At 42.3% G+C, this 20,537-nt stretch overlaps 1 protein-coding gene across 2 annotated transcripts in view; it reads left to right on the plus strand.

The window, feature by feature from the left end:
• The window catches only part of AKAP12 (A-kinase anchoring protein 12), a 96,560-nt gene that overhangs the window by 35,920 nt on the left and 40,103 nt on the right, over nt 1–20,537 (plus strand). For both annotated transcript variants that reach the window (XM_055311079.1, XM_055311077.1), the window contains exon 2: nt 18,180–18,294. In XM_055311079.1, the coding sequence (XP_055167054.1) occupies nt 18,180–18,294 (115 nt within the window). The remainder of the gene's footprint in view (nt 1–18,179; nt 18,295–20,537) is intronic.

The following is a 20,537-nucleotide window of genomic DNA, read 5'->3' on the forward strand; positions in this document are numbered from 1 at the left end:
AATGAGGCCTATTCTGTGTTCCACTTTATTGCTGATAAAGCTAAAAATCAAGGTATTAATGGCATTACTAGATGTTCTCTATGATAGCTGGCAGCTCTAAAAGCTATTTTGACAGGTATAACTTATGATTTATAAATTAGGTTAATGGATTCCTTTTTTACTGGAAAATGCACTTGTATGAGATCACTTATATTCGTGTAATAATTAACTGCCAGCGACAAGTGCAGATGAAGAGATTCAAGCTAATACTCCCCATCCCGAACGCTGAGTGATGGTTATACAGCTTTGTTTCTTTGCAAACTCACCATGATGCTTCACCAGACTGAGTGGACTTTTAATTAGGTAATGCTCTTTAGAGTGCTTGCTCATCTATTAGTGAATATTCTGACCACTTTGTAGGTAGCAGAAGCAGAAGTATGAGGGAATAAATTTAGTAGTAAAACCAACCAAACAAAAAAACTCCAAACACCTTGTACTTGGTGTGCTTTTCACAGGGCTTTGCTGGTGATAAAGCTATTGAACGTCCACTTTTTAGAAACACCTTCCAGTGGAGTGCGTTAGATCCCGAGCAGAATGTTGGTTTATGTGCAATGCAATTTATTTAAGAACTTTGGGAAATTTTTAAAAAGTAGGAAAATAAGGAGGGGCGCCTGGGTGGCTCCTGGTCTCAGGGTGCTGAGATCGAGCTATGCTCGGCTGAGAGTCTGCTTCAGATTCTCTCTCCCTCTCCGTCTGCCCTGCTGGCTCACACATACTCTCTCTCTAAATAAATCTTAGGGGGATCCCTGGGTGGCGCAGCGGTTTGGCGCCTGCCTTTGGCCCAGGGCGCGATCCTGGAGACCCGGGATCGAGTCCCACGTCGGGCTCCCGGTGCATGGAGCCTGCTTCTCCCTCTGCCTGTGTCTCTGCCTCTTTCTCTCTGTGTGACTATCATAAATAAATAAAAATTTAAAAAAAAAATAAAATCTTAAAAAAAAAAAAAGATTCCAGAGCTACCATATTTCTATCTAGGTGCTGTCTTTCCTAGAATAACTTGAATAATACCGTCTAAACCAGTTGAGATTTACCTAGGGAAAAGAAGCATGGTGGCTCTTGAACATAGATACTGTGGAAGGCTTGGTTTTGTAAGGGGAGGGCAGAGGGGTGTCCCAGATGCCTCTTTCCTTCCCCAGGTTTTATTAATAATAAATAGCCTGTCTCAGCTCATTCAGAATGAAAACTGAGGGATGCACAGAGATGTGTGTTGTATAATCTGGATTGTGACTCTTTTCCTTCGGTAACACGATGACTGGTGTGTTTAGGGTTTGTGACAGTTTTGTTTTTGTTTTGTTTTGTTTTCATATCCTTTTCCTTCATCCAGAAGGCCGGGTTTGGGAAGAGGCACCTGAGTGAGATTATTTGGAAGCTTACTGTTGGCAGAAGAAACACATTGACCAATATAAACCTGTTCTTAGAATAGTCAGTATTTCTTTATGGAAAATATTGGGGTAAATTTTGGGGTGCCTGGGTGGCTCAGTTGGTTAAAGGTCAGCCTTTGGCTCGGGTCATGATCCCAGGGTCCTGAAATCGAGCCCCAAATCAGGTTCCCTGCTCCATGGGGAGCCTGCTTCTCCCTCTCCCTCCACCTCTCCCCTGGCTAGTGCTCTCTCTTGCTCACTCTGTCTCCAATAAATAAATAAATAAAATCTTAAAAAAATATTTTAGTGCCTCTGAATGCTTATAGGGCCTAGTATTATGGTGTTTATTTTCTGTGAGTCCTAGTACCTTGATCAGAGCCATATTGGTGACAGGAACACTGGGCAGTGTCTGGGTGTTTGCTGAGCCTCCTGTAAGGGGGTTGGGTCAGGAGATCCTTCCAGCACACCACTGCTGCGCCAGCTGGACACTGTGATGAGCCAAGTTTCGGGCTGGCCGGCGGGACATGAGAAGCAGCGCCTGCTGTCATCTCTTCTCTTCCACCTCGGCCCCCTCTCAACCTCTATCCCACCTCCACTCTTCCATCCCTACCAGAGGGAAACTTGAAGCCAAGCCAATTGACCCCTGGTGCTAAGGTCTCAACATTCAGTTAGGCTGCCTCACTGTCTTTTTTATGAAATGTCAGCTTCCTTTCCTCTTCCCTTTGTGGTGACTCCCAACCTTCATCAGTTTCTTACACAGGCAGAGGGAGAAGCAGGCTCCATGCCGGGAGCCCGATGCAGGACTCGATCCCAGGACCCCGGGATCACACCCTGAGCCAAAGGCAGATGCTCCACCACTGAGCCACCCAGGTGTCCCTAGTTTCTTCTTTTTACCTCTCCCCCTCCTACAAAACACCCGCATTCTGATTTTCCTTTTGAGAGCTGTTTACCAGCCCTGGCAAGTGACCAAACCTGGTGTCCCCATTCACCAACTGTCAGTGTCCTGTGGTCACTATCATGTCTCTGAGACAGTGGCTTCCCTTGTGAAGCACCTGAGCAGCTCTGGATTGACTGATACCTGGGTACCCCTCCCCAGGTTCTGATTTCATTGGGTTGGGCTGCGGCCACAACAACTTTGCAAAGTTTTATCCCCATTTTATAGGCTCAGGATGAGAAACGTGGTCAGACGACTCTCAGCTAGTGAGGAGGCTCAGCTGGGATTCCCTCCCCAGCTGCCTGACGCTAACCCTTGCCTTTCCCTTTCCTGCACTGTGCCATGCTGCTGGGGCTAGAGAAACTTTGCAGAATTTTTACCAGTTAAGGGAATGGCCCTGCCATCACCTGCCTTTTATGAATCTGTGGGAGGTGGGAGGAGGCAGTCTTTGTTTGACTCGGACCAGACTTAACTGATAAACACTGGCCGTGCTCAAGGACCTGCAGGACTGAACTCACGTCACTTTTATTTTGGTATGCAGCAGGCCGGCTGAGTCCCAGGGAGCCCAGAGCTAAGCACACACGTCAGAGAAACCCATTTCAATTTATCATTTTAATTCTGCTCTTCACCATCCACAGACCCTAAATGGATTCTCCCAAATGGCATCTTTGAGACCATTATCAGAGCTAAATGTTTAATAACTTTATTAAATAATCCATGCCATGGTGAATCGGAAACTTTGAGTTTTTTTTTTTTGTTTTTTTTTTTTGTTTTTTTTTTTTTTTTTTTTTTACATCAAAGGAGGCATTTCTGGAAGCCCCTCAGGATGGCTTAACCTAGCCCCCTCGCATCCTTCCTTGCTGAGCCCCTTCCATCCTAAAAGCTCCAGGCAGGAGAGGTTCTGGCAGCGGGAACCCCTGCTTGGCAGGCTTCAGAAAGAAGCAGATGTGAGGCAGACGTTTAATCAATTGAAAAGCCGTTCAGAATTCAGTCTGGGAAGCTATAGATACGCGCTTTAGCAAGCACAGCACGGCGCTCTATGGCTTAGCAACGTGTGGCTTTCCTAGTCTGTATCACATTTTTTCGGTGATTCTGCTAGAAGTGTTGGGAGTCGGACATTGTAGGATAGCAGTTGTCGATTCTTTGTTAAATCACATTATCTTTGATAGGCGTCTTTGAAAATTAAGTTCATTCTACTGAAAATAAGACAAGCGATTTTGCGTGTTCGTTTTCTTTTTTAATCAAAGGGAGCTACAGACGTAGAACTGAAGTCACCACGGGGTGATCGATAAATTTGCTCCACCTGGATTTTAATCAGCAGTTATTTTAAACAATGTGCTTCAAAAGGCGGTACAGCCACTACATTTGCATGCCAATCGTGCATGTTATTTAACTCTGACCTCTGTTATCCTCCTAATTAAATATTGCTTATGTTGGGCGAATCTTGCAGTAAACTTACAGTCTCATTTCCATACACTGGGGTGGAACCTGCAAGAGGTGGTAATTTGTGTTGCCTTGGGCTGCTTAGAAAGTAGTTAGGGGCAGCCCTGGTGGCTCAGTGGTTTAGCACCACCTTCGGCCCAGGGCATGATCCTGGAGACCCAGGATCAAGTCCCACATCGGACTCCCTGCATGGAGCTTGCTTCTCCCTCTGCCTGTGTCTCTGCCTCTCTCTCTCTCTCTCTCTCATGAATAAGTAAAATCTTTTTTAAAAAAGAAAAGAAAGTAGATAGCCTTTCTAAGGCAAGCAGTGGATTTCAGAACTTTCTGTATTATTTTAATTCCTAAGCAAGGATGTGGTATCCTATTTTGCTACTTAATGCAGATCCCTTTGAGAGGATCTTAACGAGAGTAATTACATGAGTGTGAAGTGGTGTATAGGATTAAGTGGGAATTGGGATCTTCTGCATCTACCACGAACCTAATGAGTATGAACCTCATGGTATAGGGACTCAAAAGGAACAAGGCATGAGAATAGTTAGAAGTGTCTCAGAACACCAATCTTGTGTTCACCAATCTCATTCTCATTGTTCTCTTCACAGTAAGATTTTGATTATTTTGCATTTGGATCTGCAGGGGCCTATGAAGTCATTATGGCAGGCAGTTGATCTACCCTGTGTATCTTGCAGGTGCAACAACTCAAAAGGGAAAAATAATCTGTCTTGGACATTTATGATGTCATTACACTCGAAAATATGCTTTAGGGACACCTGGGTGGCTCAGTGGTTGAGCATCTGCCTTTGGCTCAAGGCATGATCCTGGGGTCCTGGGATCGAGTCCCTCATTGGGCTCCCAGTAGGAAGCCTGCTTCTCCCTCTATGTCTCTGCCGCTCTGTCTCTCTGCGTCTCTCATGAATAAATAAATAAAACCTTAAAAAAAATGCTTTAGGGATTCATAGCCTGAGATGTCTAACATGGCCAGATCTGGAGAGTCCACCATCAACTCACTAACCAACCAATGTTAGGTGCCTACTACGGTTAAACATGGAAGTTCAGCATTGCTTGGAAGCTTAACAAGAAAGTAATTAACTTCAGAGTGGAGCTTGATTCCTGTCCTTGAATTGTTGGGTTGCTTAGTCTGTTTCAACCAAGCGGACACACCAGTTCAATCATTGTTCCCTTGATTATCTGTATTAGAAAGATTCTATCAGTGATGTAACCTAATATAAGTAAGATCACATTTTCTTGGTTTAAGGGAAGACTTGGAGATAAAGAACACAGTTAAAGTTCAATCTTTACAGTTCTTTTCTGGTTCAGTGGGGCTGAGCAGTGACTCTTAGCCAGGAGTGTTAGGACCACCACCCAGAAGCAGCACATTTTGGAGTAGAGGATACCAGGAACGCCTCATGCCCTGCAATTCCAGCACATAGTGTCCACATAGGAGGATGCTGGTGCTGTCAGCACGTCAGAATCCATGGCCTAGGATTCATATGTTACTTTAGTTGTTTTATTGAGCATCTCTCTGTTCTAAGTCCAATACAGATCTAAATGTTAAGGGAGCTCCAGACATTCCCAGGTAGGCCTATCACGTACTGGAATTCTGGTAGACCATCCTCATGCAGTGAATCACTGTAGTTGGTAGGTGGTACTTTTTATTTCCCTCATCTCAAGCAGAGATCTTATAAATTCCCTTTGTCTGAAATCAGCATGGTTGATCTCTCCCACCTCACCAGATTTAGAGCTTTGTTTTCTTTCACATACTTTCCCAGAGAACTGAAGATCTTTAATATTTTTTAAAACAACTGTAACTTTTTAAAGTAGGGGAAGATCTGACTGAAAAAACAGATTGCATTTACCCTGGTGTCTTTAGTTACAGGGGCTGTTCATGGATGTGGCTCAAGGGTTCTGTGGGCAGGTCATTTAAGAAAATGTTACCATGGGGAGCTTGTCTGGCTTAGTCCGCAGAGCATGTGATTCTTGGGTCTCAGGGTTGTGAGTTCGAGCCCCACACGGGGTGTAGAGATTACTTAAAAATAAAATCTTAAAAATGTTACAATGATTTCCTCCTTAGAGGTTCAGAGTATACAGATTGCCGTAAAGATTGCCTAAATTTAAGCAGATATGCTTAACTTTGTCTAGATTACAGTCTTCTAGGATGATTTGAGCCCAGAATATTACTGAGATAATGCCTGGCACACTGATGTTGATACATCTCGTGTGCTGATACTCTTGGGTACCTGTTTGAAAAATGCTGATCTTTGAGATTTAGAGAACTAGTTTATACTTAACATTCCCAATAAAGGGATCACCTAGAGTGGCCCAGGCCTTGAGATTTACATAAACAACCTGAGATACATTATTTTCCATTATTTTTAACCACTTAAATATTTGAATACTAGCATGCAGTTGAATTAATTGTGCATGCTAAAAGTAACCTGGTTATTTTAATGGATTTCTCTTTACTTTCATTCTTTCTCATGCCCAGGGGTGACTCTGGGTTATTCCTCCTGAAACTACATTAAGGACTTGGATGAATTTTGCTGATAATTACAAGAAATAGGGACAGAGACTGTAGACTTTGTATTTGTATATATCCCCTTCGCAAAGTGGCATCTAAGGACCCACAGATTCAATGTGCTGTGCAGATAATCCAGAATCTAAAATTGTAAGCATTGAAATCTCCGAAACATGGACTGTCCGATCGTGTGTGTTTTTTGTGTAAGGCTGGAGAGAAGGGAGCCACATTAACTCTAGATGATAGCGATGAGACCCCTAACCCCCTTTGCTGGGAACTTCAGATTAATTCAGTTTGGTTTAATGTCACCAACCAGGAAGGAAATATTTTTGTTTGTTGGGTTTTTTTTTTTTTTTTTTTTTGTGAATATATGAGTGGGAAGAAATGGCATGAAATTGGGGACACCTGGGTGGCTCAGTTGGTTAAGCATCTGCCTTCTGCTTGGGTCTGCATCCCAGGGTACTGGGATGGAGCCCCATGTCAGGGTCCCTGCTGCTCCTCTCTGCTTGTGCTTTCTTGCTCTTTCTGTCAAATAAATAAATAAAATTGTTTTAAAAAAAAGAAATAGCATGAAATTAAAAGCCAGCAGAGAGAGGTTTTATTTAAAGATCAGAAGCTTCAGGGCATTAGTATTTTAAGAAATAGAATTGCTGCCACACTTTTTAGGAGAGCCTCTTTCAGGAGGAAAATTGGGATCAGAAAGATCTCCAAATGTCACTTCTCAAAGATAAGGACATTATTATTATTATTATTATTATTATTATTATTATTTTGAGAAAGAGAGAGCTTGGGTGCAAGGGGGAGGGGAGGAGAGGGGCTGAGGGAGGAGAGAGGGAATATTAAGCATATCCTACCTGTCTCCCTGCCCTTGCTGAGCAGGGAGCCATGACCTCACAACCCTGAGGTCAGGACCTGAGCTGAAATCAAGAGTCCATCACTTAACTGAGTCACCCAGGTGCTCTTTTCAATTTCATGTGGTTTGAAGAGTTTTGGTGCAGTGTTTTGGTGATACCTCTGAAACTTGAGAAGCAGGTCATTTTCTCTCTTTAAAAAGCCTTGCAAGTTTTAAGGTCTTCTTTTTTTGTTTTGTTTTATTTTGTGGATTATCTTGCATCCTTTCTAAATCCAAGGACTATAGAATAATAAACACCCACGTACCCATCATTCAGTTTCAGCTGTGATCAACATTGTACTGATCTTATTTTGTCAAATTTTATTTTTTTATTTATTTTTTAAAAGATTTTATTTATTTGAGAGAGTGAGAGAGCATGTGCCTATGCAAACTGGGGGGGGGGCAGAGGGAGAGGGAGAAGTAGGCTCCCCACTGAGGAGGGAGACCTGTATAGGTCTCCATCCCAGGACCCTAAGATCAGGACCTGAGCTGAAGGCAGGTGCTTAACCAACTGAGCCACCCAGGTGCCCCAATCTTACTTTGTCAAAGTTTAATTTTTATACTTTATTTGCTTATCTTAAATACAAGATTGTATTGTCTGCATCATCATTATAGACCTAATGGTTGAAGACTTCATAAAATAACATGACCACATTATTATTGTCAGACTACAGAATTGACAACTTTTTTTTTGGAATCTTAAAGAAAACCTTTAAAAATCATGTTACCACTCTTATTTTCATGAGATTTGTTTTTGCATCCCAGAGCTGGACTGTCCCTAGAGTAGAGTGCTTTCATACCCAGGCAGAGCATCGTAAGGCTGACTTGTTAGAAAGCATGGCTTGTAGGGGAGGCCATAGAGAGATTAAATAATTCAGTCCAGTTAGCTCACAAAAATTAGGACTATGGCTCATCTACAGTTTTTATAAATATAGATTAGTGATGGAGTCATCAGTTTCCACATTTAGCCTTCAGCTTATTTCTAGAAATTTAAAAATAGTTTGGGAAATTCTCTTTGTGCTTGTGTTTAAATAAAAAGGAGAGATGAAATAGTTTCACCATATTCAGTTGTGAGCTGTTTGGACAGTTTGGTTTAGAGTAAATTGGAGCCATGGCTGTTGACAGTCATAAAAATGGTCAACTTTTTTTTTTTTTACTTTTATGTAAGTTCTCAGCCCAAAATGAGGTTTGAATTCACAACCCTAAGATCAAGAATTACATGCTCTACCAACTGAGCCAGCCAGGCATCCTAAGATGGTCAGCTTTTTTTTTTTCTTCTAAGACTTTATTTACTTTTTCATGAGAGACACACACAGAGAGGCAGAGACGTAGGCAGAGGGAGAAGCAAGTTCCCTGTGGGGAGCTGGATCTAGCAGGACTGGATCCGAGGACCCCGGGATCACACCCTGAGCCAAAGGCAGACACTCAACCACTGAGCCACCCAGGCATCCCAAGATGGTCAACTTTTTAAGCAGTGTTGGTAGACGGGCACATTAATACCATGCAGCTCTGTGTGGTGGGGGGCGTCTACAATCTTATTCTCACAGTAGGATAAGTTGCCTTTGCTTCCAGACGGTCAGACCAGCCAAGAACCCCAGGCACAAGAGCCGATATTTCTTTAGTCATTGCTTCCTTGTGGCCAAGTCTTTTCCAAAGCTATGGCCCTCCTACTGTAGTGGTGCCCTGTGTCTTGAGCTGCAACCCCATTTGTGTGCAAGATTGGGTAGAGTGAAATGCCGTCTCTGTACACAGCTGTTTCTAATTTTGTTAGATCCCCTTGTCCTTTCAAATCTAATGCTGCCAATTCAAACACCATCCTCACTACAAACACAAGAGTTTTTAAAAGGTGGCCTTCGTATGATATAAAAATACTGAAATAGAACGCATACCTTGATTTGTACAAGTGGACTGAGACTCACACAGTAGCTTCCGGGAGGTTTTCAGTTGAGGAAAACTTTCTCAGATATTTATTTGAATCATCAAACAGTCTGAAAATTGAGATGATCATAGTCCACATTTATAATTGGGAGAATGAGCAAGGTCCCTCAGCTGATGAGAGCCATGCTGTGCCGTCTGCTGTTTCCTCTCTACTTTTTATGGTTAAAAAAAAAAAAAAAAAAAAAAACAGTACAAAACACTCCAGTGTCTCTCCTCCATTTAGTCCCTTGTGTAAACTTATTGCCCCTCTCTTCCCACCCAGAGCATTAGGAAATTAGAGCATTGGCAACCTTCATGCTAGATGTGTTAGTGCAGAGCGTGACCCAGTCAGGAAGAATTCTTAAAGCTTTCATTTTAGAAATGGGCCTGGGACAAATAGTTCTTTCTAGATCATAATTGTTGACAGCAAATGGTATAATAAAAACAGGTAAAACTTAGGTTAACGGTTGACTTACTACCAACTTAACATGTGTCAGGGGATGTTCCAAATATCCTGTGTGGTAAGATAAATTCTTAGCCATTTTACAGAGAAAAGGAGGCAGGAGGGCAGCCCCGGTGGCTCAGCAGTTTAGCGCCACCTTCGGCCCAGGGCCTGATCCTGGAGACCTGGGATTGAGTCGCACATTGGGCTCCCTGCATGGAGCCTGCTTCTCCCTCTGCCTGTGTGTCTGCCTCTCTCTCTCTCTCTCTCTCTCTCTCTCTCTCTCTCTCTGCCTCTCATGAATAAATAAAATCTTTTTTTAAAAAAAGAAAAGAAAGAAAAGGAGGCAGGAGAGGCTAAGGCCATAGATCAGACTCTGCTTTCCTGGCCACCGCCTCTTTGCTGGCCCCAAGCTACCACGGTTCAGCCTGAGACAATGATGGGATAATTATAAAATGCTGAATTGAAGTACTTAAATCGGCCCCAGAGTACCCAGCCCTCTACTCTGCTTCTGAGCCCACTGTGTCATCTCACCTTGAGGAGGGAATTTGGATTAGTTTGCATGAATAAACTGAAATATGATTTCACTGTTGTTTCTTTCTTTTTTTTTTTTTTTTAATTTTTATTTATTTATGATAGTCACAGAGAGAGAGAGAGAGAGGCAGAGACATAGGCAGAGGGAGAAGCAGGCTCCATGCACCGGGAGTCCGATGTGGGATTCGATCCCGGGTCTCCAGGATCGCGCCCTGGGCCAAAGGCAGGCGCCAAACCGCTGCGCCACCCAGGGATCCCTGTTGTTTCTTTCTTAAAGCAGTTCTGTTTTCCCATGAAAATTCATGTGACTGGTAGAAATTAGAATTACAATGCTTCACTGTAAAGCAGAATTTTCTTAGCTGCCTTTTGCCCATACTAAAAATAAACTGAAACAAAATAACTTGCAGAGGAAAAGCTCTCCCACCACCCAGTTGTAAAAGTAATCATGTTATTTAGGTAAAAAACAGAAAACAAAAAAATAGAAAAATAAAGGATATCATATATTCATAGTCCGTCCCCCAATTTTATTTTGATACGTTAGTATATTAACAGTTTAGTAATGTTGCTACTTTATGGTATGTTCATATAGATACATGTCATCATTGTGTATAACTGTTAGTTTGAGTTTTATTTAGGTTGACTATTACAACATAAACCACACCTCCATACTATTGTATTTATTTTTTTATATTTCTTAAAGATTTTATTTATTTATTCGTGAGAGACAGAGGGCGAGAAAAACAGAGGCACAGGGAGAAGCAGATTCCCTGGTGAGCAGGGAGCCCAATGCAGGACTTGATTCCAGGCCCCTCAGATCATGACCTGTGCAGACACTTAACCGGCTGAGCCACCCAGGTGCCCTACATCTTCATACTATTAAACACTTTGTAGGTACCATTTTTAATACCTAGAAGATTAGGCTATAATCATCCCCCAAATTTTAGATAATTAGAAGAGTTTCTTATTTTATGTTAACTTTTTAAAAATCTTGCATTCCTTCCTCTGTTTTTTTGCAGTGACCTTAATTAACTATGGGAATTAGACCCATTTCATTACGTAAAGCATCCCCTCTTCTCTTCCTCACTCTCTGACCTGAAGGTTTGTATGGTGTTTAGACTTGGATTTTACAAAGTTTTCTACTTAAATTAGGTTTTACAAAGCTTTCTGCTTAGATCAGTTTGAAATAAAAATGGTTACTTCATAAAAGGAATGCAAACCTTTTGAAACCCATAATTGTGTTGCTGTTCTGTAAGTGACCTCTAAATTAGAGGGAAACTTTTAGCTTAAACATAACCCAGGCTGGTTGGTATTGTCACGATGACTTGTATTCTTATAGTCTTTGCCATCTTTGTGAAACGAGTTGGCTGGTTATTGTCTAAATTAGGAATTCTACACTTAAGAAACTCAGTGCCGGAGCAGATCACTATCGCACTGAGGCTGTGTGTGCAGTGCTGTCACCTGGGTCGAGTCCCAGCTTCTTTGCATCCTGGCTCTGTTCCTCTCAGTACCTCTCAGCTTCTGCTTCTATGGCTGCTGTAAAGCAGGGGTGATGATAATCATTGCCATAAGGCAGAAGATCAGATTAGCAAATGTATATAAATCCCCTTGTGGGGGATCCCTGGGTGGCACAGCAGTTTGGCGCCTGCCTTTGGCTCAGGGCACGATCCTGGAGACCCGGGATCAAGTCCCGTGTCGGGCTCCCTTTGTGGAGCCTGCTTCTCCCTCTGCCTGTGTCTCTGCCTCTTTCTCTCTCTCTCTCTCTCTGTGGGTCTATCGTGAATAAATAAATAAAATCTTTAAAAAATTGTTTAAATCCCCTTGTGAAATGAGTCCATGCTACATGCATTAATGTATCAGGGCCTCTGGTAGCTTGCTGTAGAGCTGTGATATTCTTGGCTCTGTCTTGGTCAATATATATATTTTAAAGATTTATGTATCTATTTCAGGGAGAGAGAGAGAGAAAGAGAGAATGCACCAGGTTGAGTGGGGAGAGGGGAAGAGGGAGAAGGGGAGAGGGGATCCTCCAGCTGATTCCCTGTTGAGCATGGAGCCTGACCTGGGGCTCAGTCTCACGACTCTGAGATCATGACCTGAGCTGAAATCAAGAGTCAGATGCCTAGCCTTCTGAGCCATCCAGGCGCTCCAAGTCTTGGTCAATATTTTTGATAAACGGTGTGGCTGAGGACATTATTAATGATCACATTTGGAGATCATACAAACCGAGGAGTGAAAGCTCTATGAGAGTAGTTTGGCCCATGGCTCAGATGATCTGAAAAGATTTGTGAATCCTGGAAATCTGGGATTAGCATGCTTATAGCCAAGAATCTATGGATTTTAGGGTTCAAAGTATTTTCACCTTTGCACTGATAAAGTGAGTAAAAAGGAAACCATGCCTTCACATGATACGTATCAGTTATACCTCTTAGTAAAAAAAAAAAAAACTCTCAACACCTTTCCAAAGGGGAAAACAAACAAGTCTACAAAGGCAGATTTTATGTAGTGTTATTATTACAGAGTTTTGTTCTGTTTTGTTTAAATGCTTACAGAGATCATAGGAAGTCCTCTCCTCCCCTTGTACCCTCCCTCCCTCCCTGTTAGTGGGACATTTCTGTCTTATTTTAAACACATGAAAGGATCAAACATTCTCCATGGCTTGCTTTTCCCACTTAAACTGGAGACATCTACCCATATCAGTGTCTAGATTTACTGCATTCCCTTTGGTGCTGTTACCCAGATTGTGTGTTGTACATCACTGTACCTATGCCTGCATAAGTATGTAAAGCCATATCTATTAGAATAGTGTGGGGGATGGGGTGCCTGGGTGGCTCAGGCAGCTAAGCATGTGACTCTTGATTTCGGCTGAAGTCATGATCTCAAGGTCATGGGATCGAGCCCCACAGCAGGGCTCCATGCTCAGCAGGAAGTCTGCTTGAGGATTCTCTCTCCCTCTCTCTCTGCCCCGTCCTTCCTGCTCACACATCAGTGCTCTCTCCCTCTTAAAAAAATAATAGTGTGGTGGGGTGGGCATGCATATTTATATTGTTCGTAGCTTATTTCCAAATTGCTCTCTAAAGACATTGTATACTGATTTATTCTCTGATGTTTTCTTCTGTTTGACGTTTTTAAAGGTTTACCTTCAAAAACACTCCCTATTAGAATGAAGAAAAAGACATTGAAGAGTTTTCTTTACAGATTTCATCAGGGATTTAAAATACTCCTCCTTCCACCCTCCCCCAGATAAGGGTACCTGGCTGGCTCAGTCAGAAGTATGCAACTCTTGATCTTGGGGTCATGAGCTTGAGTCCCATGTTGGGTATATTTATTAAATTTTAAAAACTTAATAAAATAAAATTCCCCGCAGATAATCTTTTTTATTCTGATCATTTGTTTGTGTGTCCTTGTCATATTGACTTACTTCTGATTGGTCCTACCTACATCCATATAACAATTTTAGTTCTTGCATTTTGCCAGAATTATTCTGATCAGAGCCTCATTTACTATGTGCACAGCAGGATTGTGAGGCCAGTCCCAGCTGTGCTGGTCATCCAGTGAAGACGTAGACAGAGTATCACTTTTGTGGTGAAAGTTACTTAACCAGGCTCCTCTCTTCTTCCCCCAATATCTTGAGAGCTGTCAAGAACTCATCTGTTTTGCTCATAGTTTAACTCCCTCATTAAAGAGCTTAACACTCCTCATTAAAAAGCTTAATACTCCTGGAGCCCCTGGCTAGCTCAGTAGAGATTCGGACATTTTGATCTCGGGGTTGTGAGTTTGAGCCTCTATTGGGTGAAGAGATGACTTAAAGATAAAATCTTAAAAAAAAGGGGGGGGTGCCCGAATGGCTCAGTTGGTCAAGTGTCCAACTCTGGATCTCAGCTCAGGTCTTGATCTCAGGGTTATGAGTTCAAGCCCCGTGTTGTTGGGCCTCACGCTGGGCATGGAGCCTACTTTAAAAAGCAAAAAAAAAAAAAAAAAAAAAAGCAAAAAAAAAAAATCTTGATATTCCTGCTGTTTTCTCTGCTCAGAGCAAATTGTGGGGAGTCCTATAGAGGAGGAAGAGGAATGGAGAAGTCTGATTTTTTTTTTTTTTTGGCTGCCATTTTGGATATTCTCTGTTGTTCATAGAGCAATGAGAGGAAAACACGGTTGCTGGAAACATTGAGATTCTTTTTAAAGCTTGTTGAGTTGTAATGTGGTAATACTTTACGGGAATAAACTCTGGCTGACCCACTCAAAGGATATAAGCTTGAAAACATTAAGGGTTTTGATTTGCTCAAAAGAGGTGGTTACCCTTTTTGAAGCACAAATCCAGTGGGAATAGAGGTTTTCTGGTGCTGCTCACTGTGTATAAGTGCAGGGAGCATGTCTTTCAAGTTTAATGTCTATCTTAACAGTCAAGGTTCTATAATTGTGTTTGTCCAAGTGTAAAAGTAAGTACAAAAGGTATGGAGAAATCTGTGAGGGAGCTGCAGAGTGGAAGAGCGGAGACATTTTCTTTCTTGTTTGGAAACTTGAATCCTAATAACTGTTTTCTTCCCTGAATTAGATGGCCTTCATATTTCATATACTTCATCTGGCTCCAACATTCTCATCCCCTGTCACTAAATTGTGTCCTTTGCTCTTGGTGTTTACCTGGGCATAATTGATAAATAAATCCTTGTGTTCTGTGGGCATTTGAATTACAGACAAAAGAGAATGACTGAGGACAAGCCAAATACATATGAAAAAACATGTATTTCTCAGAGCACTGTGGCTCAGTTGGTTAAGCGCCTGACTCTTCGTTTTCTGCTCAGGTCATGATTTCAGGGTCATGAGACTGAGCTCTGGGTTGCACTCTGTGCTCAGTGGGATATTCTCTCTCTGCCCTTCCCCCACTCTCTCCTCTCAAATAAATAAAGCGTAAAAGTATATATTCTTCCCTTTTTACAAATGCTTATGAATATATATAAGCATAAAGACAAAAGGGACTTTAATGTTAAGGGACAGTGGGCTTGGTTTCTTACAATTTGAGGTGACTTTAACTTACTGATGACTCAGAAGCACCTGGATCTTTAACAATAGTATATAAATGTTTGGGGGTGGGGAAAAAAGAAAACACGTTTTTTTAGATTTTATTTTTTATTCATGGAGATACAGAGAGAGAGGCAGATACATAGGCAGAGGGACAAGCAGGTTCCCCGTGGGGAGCCCCATGTGGGACTCATCCCAGGACCCTGGAATCATGACCTGAGCTGAAGGCAGATGCTCAATCTCTGAATCACCCAAGTGCCCCAGAAAACACTCTTTTTGTCATGAAAAAGTGAATTATCCATCTATATGGACATATGAGATTTTGAAACAGCATCTCTCTAAATGAAACTCAGAATGATGGAGATAATCCAAATATGGTTAAGAATGAAGTCCTAATTTTGTGTGTGGAGTGTGGATGTGTCATGGGCTTTGAATGCTCACTGGAGATATCACCTGCGGGGGTCAAAGCTTGAGTTGTCCCCTTGCTTTGAGACCCAAGCTATGCATATAATAAAATTGGCTCAAAGCTCAGTTTTTAATAATGTCCTTATCATCAGTTGTCTGTTACCAAAGTTGATTCATCAGGTGCCTTTTGGAAGTAGAGACAGTTGCACTGTGGTCACTGGGAAAAACTAATCCACAATGATCAACTTTGTAAGGAGGGCTAGCAGGTGATCTCAGTTTTTAAGATTCATTTGATGTCATTTAATGTGCTTTGTTATATGTATGTAACATTTAAGGGCAGAAGAAAGTTTGTGCCTGTATCCTATAGGTCTTTCACATTTAAAGACACTCAATTTGGCTCTGGATATGAGATATCTTGAGTTTGACAATTCATAAAGAAGTATGAGACCTCTTTCAAGAATTGTAGAAATTTTGTAGGACTCTAGGGGATCCCTGGATGGTTCAGCAGTTGAGCGTCTGCCTTCAGCCCAGGGCATGATCCTGGAGTCCCGGGATTGAGTCCTGCATCGGGCTCCCTGCGAGGAGCCTGCTTCTCCCTCTGCCTGTGTCTCTGCCTCTTTCTCTCTCTCTCTGTGTGTCTCTCATGAATAAATAAAATCTTTAAAAAAAATTCTGTAGGACTCTAAACTCTGTAAAACTTCAGAATTCTGTTTCCTAAACAAGGAGCATTGTTTATTGCATTGAAAAATTGAGGCATTAAACCTGCTTTCTCATGATCCCCATTTGGTTTGCCATATCATGGTGTGTACATCAATGTTTCTTAGGTTAGAGTCATTGGGTTTCCATGCATCCGATGGTAATAAGTGTTTCTTGCTTTCCTTCTCTGGTTCTTCTTCATGTTGTTAATCAAATCTGAGTCTGACATACTAACATAACTAGCAATTTTTAGTCCAGATACTCTTAAAGGCTGACATTCTTGCTAATGGGCGTTGTGGAGACCTCCCCCTCCCCCTGCTTTTGTCCTTAGGTTTCATTTAAGACTCCTCTATCTTTCATATTTTGGTAAGAGAAGACTTAAAGTGGAAATGTAATCCAAGGATTCTGTCTAATAAATAGACTCAGCATGCACATTTTGAAGCCAACTATTCCATCTGTAGAGTATGTATTAAAGTACAGTGGTATTATTTCAGGAAGCAGCTCATGTTGAAGGGCAACTTTGCTGGGAGCTGGGAACAGCCAGGTGAAATCAATTTAGCTCAGTTCTAGTCTTCTGGATTGACGGTCTTGAACTTGCTATCCCCTCAAGACTCTGATCAAAGTCAGTGGTTTGGCCAGTGTGCTCCATTAGCCTCTAAACAGCATGGAATGATGCCAAGTGGAGTGCCGTGGCTTTGAGAGTTCCTTGGAGTTGGTAGGTCCCTAGACTATGGAATACTCTAAATGGCATTTTATCATTATGCATAGCAATAGGCCCTTCAGCAATCTGTAGTGTTGTGAGAAAAGCCTGGAAATAGTTGGTGGTGAGTGGTGGCCTTTTTGGGCTATGGTGCCTCTATTCTAGGGTGTGGGACCTGTGGCCAGCCAACCCCCACCCTCTGTGATCACACTGAGTTCCAGTGTCCTCTTCTGTAAAATGGAAATACTCCCCCCGTCCATATTGGTTTTGATAAAATGGTAAGTGTGTGAGCTCTAAAGCTTTGTCGAAATCCTTATCCTAATGGTTATTGTACTCTTTTTGTAATAGCCTTAAAACTTTTTACCCATATTCTCAGGATTTACAAAATGATATAAGGGCATATCTCATGTCTACTGTTTTTGCAACTGAAAACATCCATTGCACAGGTTATCTTGGGGGTAGAGGACAACTGACCATTTTAGTGATATTTTAAGGAAAGAACAAGGACTCACAGAAGCACAAGTTACCCATCTCTCTTTCTTCTCTTGTCTCTGGTTACACTGATCTTTGATCCTTGGGATTCCATATTTGCCTCCTTTCCCTGCTTCCCCTGTACCCTTTCTCACACGCCCATTGTGTGGGAACTTAGATCTAGCTTTGTCTGTACTTCCTCCCTCTCCAGACATCCCATAGGTTAGGGCTCCTCTATTGTGACTTGTATATATTCCTCTGTTATGAGTCAAGACCATTTCCCTAATTGTTTATTTACATGTCTCTCCTTTTGTCTGAGAAGGACATATTGACACATAAGTATATTTTGGTCAAATATGCATACCCTGTATCACAAGGAAGTGTTGTTTAAAAGAAAAAAAAAATTAAGTAGACTCCACACTGGGCTACTTGTCCATCACTGGGCTTGAGCTCATGACCATGCAGTGCCAATAAGAGGTGAGAATCAAGAGTCAGTCCCTTAACCAACTCTGCCACCCAGGTGCCTTGAAAAAAACAATTTTTAAAAGTCTACTTTTCATAGTCTGTAAGCTCAAAGGGGCTGGGACCACACCTGAGTTACTCCTTGTATCTTGAATAGGCCTGGAATGGTGAGTTTGTCTATTATGGCTTTTGTATGAGTGGATAAAGGAGTGGTGTGCTCATTTACCCAGACACAAAGCCCTACCTGCTGGTTAGTAGCTCCTGGGGTACCTTTTGTAATGTAGCTGACTCATTCAGACTAATGCAAGACTTAAATCTTCATTATCACTGAAAGTAAGTTTACATGGTTTTGTGTTCCCTGTAGCTTCTGCAGAAGAATGGTCAGCTGTCTAGTGCCAACGGCTTAGCTGAGGAAGAAGAGTTCAGCCCCCAGGAGGGAGCCCTGAATGGCCAGGAGGAAGAAGTCACTGTCACAGATGGTAAGTGCCTTTTCAGGCTCTGGGCAGAAGCAGGGAGGGACTGGGGGACTTAAAACACCTGCTATGAATCCACCGGAAACAATAAAAACAGGCCTGGTTGGACCATACATGTCCCACCTGGGGGCAGATGGTGTGGACAACAAAAACAATCCATTGGTTACAAAAGGAACTATTTATCTGACCTTTTGGGTGGCCTCTACACTCAGGTATAAGAAGTTCTGTCAAAATTTGGGTAGAGGATATGAAGTCATGTTTCATCTTTCTTAGACATTTTTGTCTGGGACTTAGGTTGGATTTTTTTTTTTTTTTTAATAGTTGCCTCTCCTAACTACTTGTCTGGCGTCGATGTGAATTCTTGTTGGAAACTTCAGAATTGTGGTTGCCTTTAAGAGTCAGTAGCTCTCACTCTGGGAGTAGCCTGATCCCTTGCATAGATTTGTCTAGAAGTGTATATTTCAAGGCGTATGCCTCTCTGCCCAAACTAGGATATGCTGAGTGTTATTTTTTTTAGCTCTTGAGCCTAGAGGCCCTGTGGTGGTAGTTATTGGAAAGTGAATCTTTCACCACATTGTCACCAGTTTGAGTAGGCCCACGTGAAGTCACGGGACCACAAATAGGGTCATAATCAAGCACCTTGACTGATAGGTCTTTATATAAGGGCCACAGGTTGAAGAAGAAACTTTCTCTGTTCATCATTCCATTGAATCATAAACAAAGGAATAATTTAACAACCACTATCGAGGATACATAAGATGGTGATTTGGCATGGAGTGAAGTGAGCCTTCATGCAACGTGAAGAAGACAGATGAAGGAGAAAGTCCCATGTGAGGAGACTGGCCATTGCTTTGGTTCAATGAGACTCTCCTAACATGTGGAACCTGTTTCTCTTCTTGTTCAATGCCCCCATGGAGCTGCTTCCAGCAGCGAGCTGCTTTTGAACTTGGTGGGAAGACTGATCTTTATATAACACCACAGGAATAATATAAAGTTAGAAATATATACAGTCTCACAGAAGGGAGGATTTGCATGACCTGGTGTGAAAGTTTCAAATAATCTCCACCAAAAGAATTGGAATGGCCCCAACTCAAATTTCAAAATCCCGTGCTTTGTCCTTCCCATGGCAACTTTTGAATACAGCCAAGCCACAGAAGTTCTGGAGCTTTCTATGGCCAAGCCACTGTGCTCAGTGCTGCAGGGAAAATGAACAGACTGACAAACAGCCCACCATTTACCCATTGCAGGGGACAGGAAGCGGGTCTGTAGAAGGATATGCAAGATAAAAGGAAGGTTAAGACAAGGCAAACGTGGTGGTTATCAAATGAATTTTGCAAGAAGTGAGAGCTGCTCAGAGTTCTGGTGGTGCAATCCTTTGGGGTCAGATGGTGGGTAAGATCTGGGGACTGAGGGGAGATAAGGGGGTTAGATTTGTTGCCAAGGGATGCGAGCCAAAGTGAGAGTAATAACAGCCAACACTTTGCAAGCTTTTACTATGGGTCCTGGGAACTGTGCCTTTTGTGCATTTTGGTCTTTAATGAGGTAGGTCATATCAGTGTCAAAAGATGCAAACCCAGATCAGCAGATGTCCAAGCATGAGCTCTTGACTGCTGTGCCTTCACTGTACTGGGCATGTCTATAGGCTTGTCTTTTGTGACTGCATCATTTGAGCAGAGTAGAATGAAAACCCAGAAAAGCAAGTGTAACAGGGCTGTGAAAGCAGAGTGCACCTGGGGAAGTATTTGGTAGCAATGTGGGATCACTGTCATAGGCCACCAAGGGAGCCCCTGGGTCAGGCAGGCTTCTGACACTGATGTATGCGATTGATAACAGAAGCTAGAGAAGAAGGAGCAAGGACAGGCCTTAACAGACCAGTAATTCCATTGTCTCCCTGAGCTGACCCAGGCTTCTGATCATGGCCTTGGCGCTCTGAGCAAATATCAAATACCTCTTGCAAGAAGAATGGTAATTAATATACCTTGTCCTTAAAAAGATACTGAAAAGTTTCCTTGTCACCTAGGAAATGACTGGTGGGTGTCCTAGAGCTGCAGAGGCCACCACCCGAGGCTCTGCCTCTAGGATGAGCTTTTACTGTTTTAGGCAGAGCTGTTATTCCATCGGCTTATTAGGGTCTGCAATAAGCTTGGTACACGTGGTTTTTCTTCTCCCTTTTGCCTGGATAGCATTGTAAATACAGATAGTCTTTTTTAAAAATTTATTCATACTTTAATTTTTTTAAAGATTTATTT

Source organism: Nyctereutes procyonoides, unplaced genomic scaffold (assembly GCF_905146905.1).
Source record: "Nyctereutes procyonoides isolate TBG_1078 unplaced genomic scaffold, NYPRO_anot_genome, whole genome shotgun sequence".
Classification (NCBI taxonomy): Eukaryota; Metazoa; Chordata; class Mammalia; order Carnivora; family Canidae; genus Nyctereutes; species Nyctereutes procyonoides.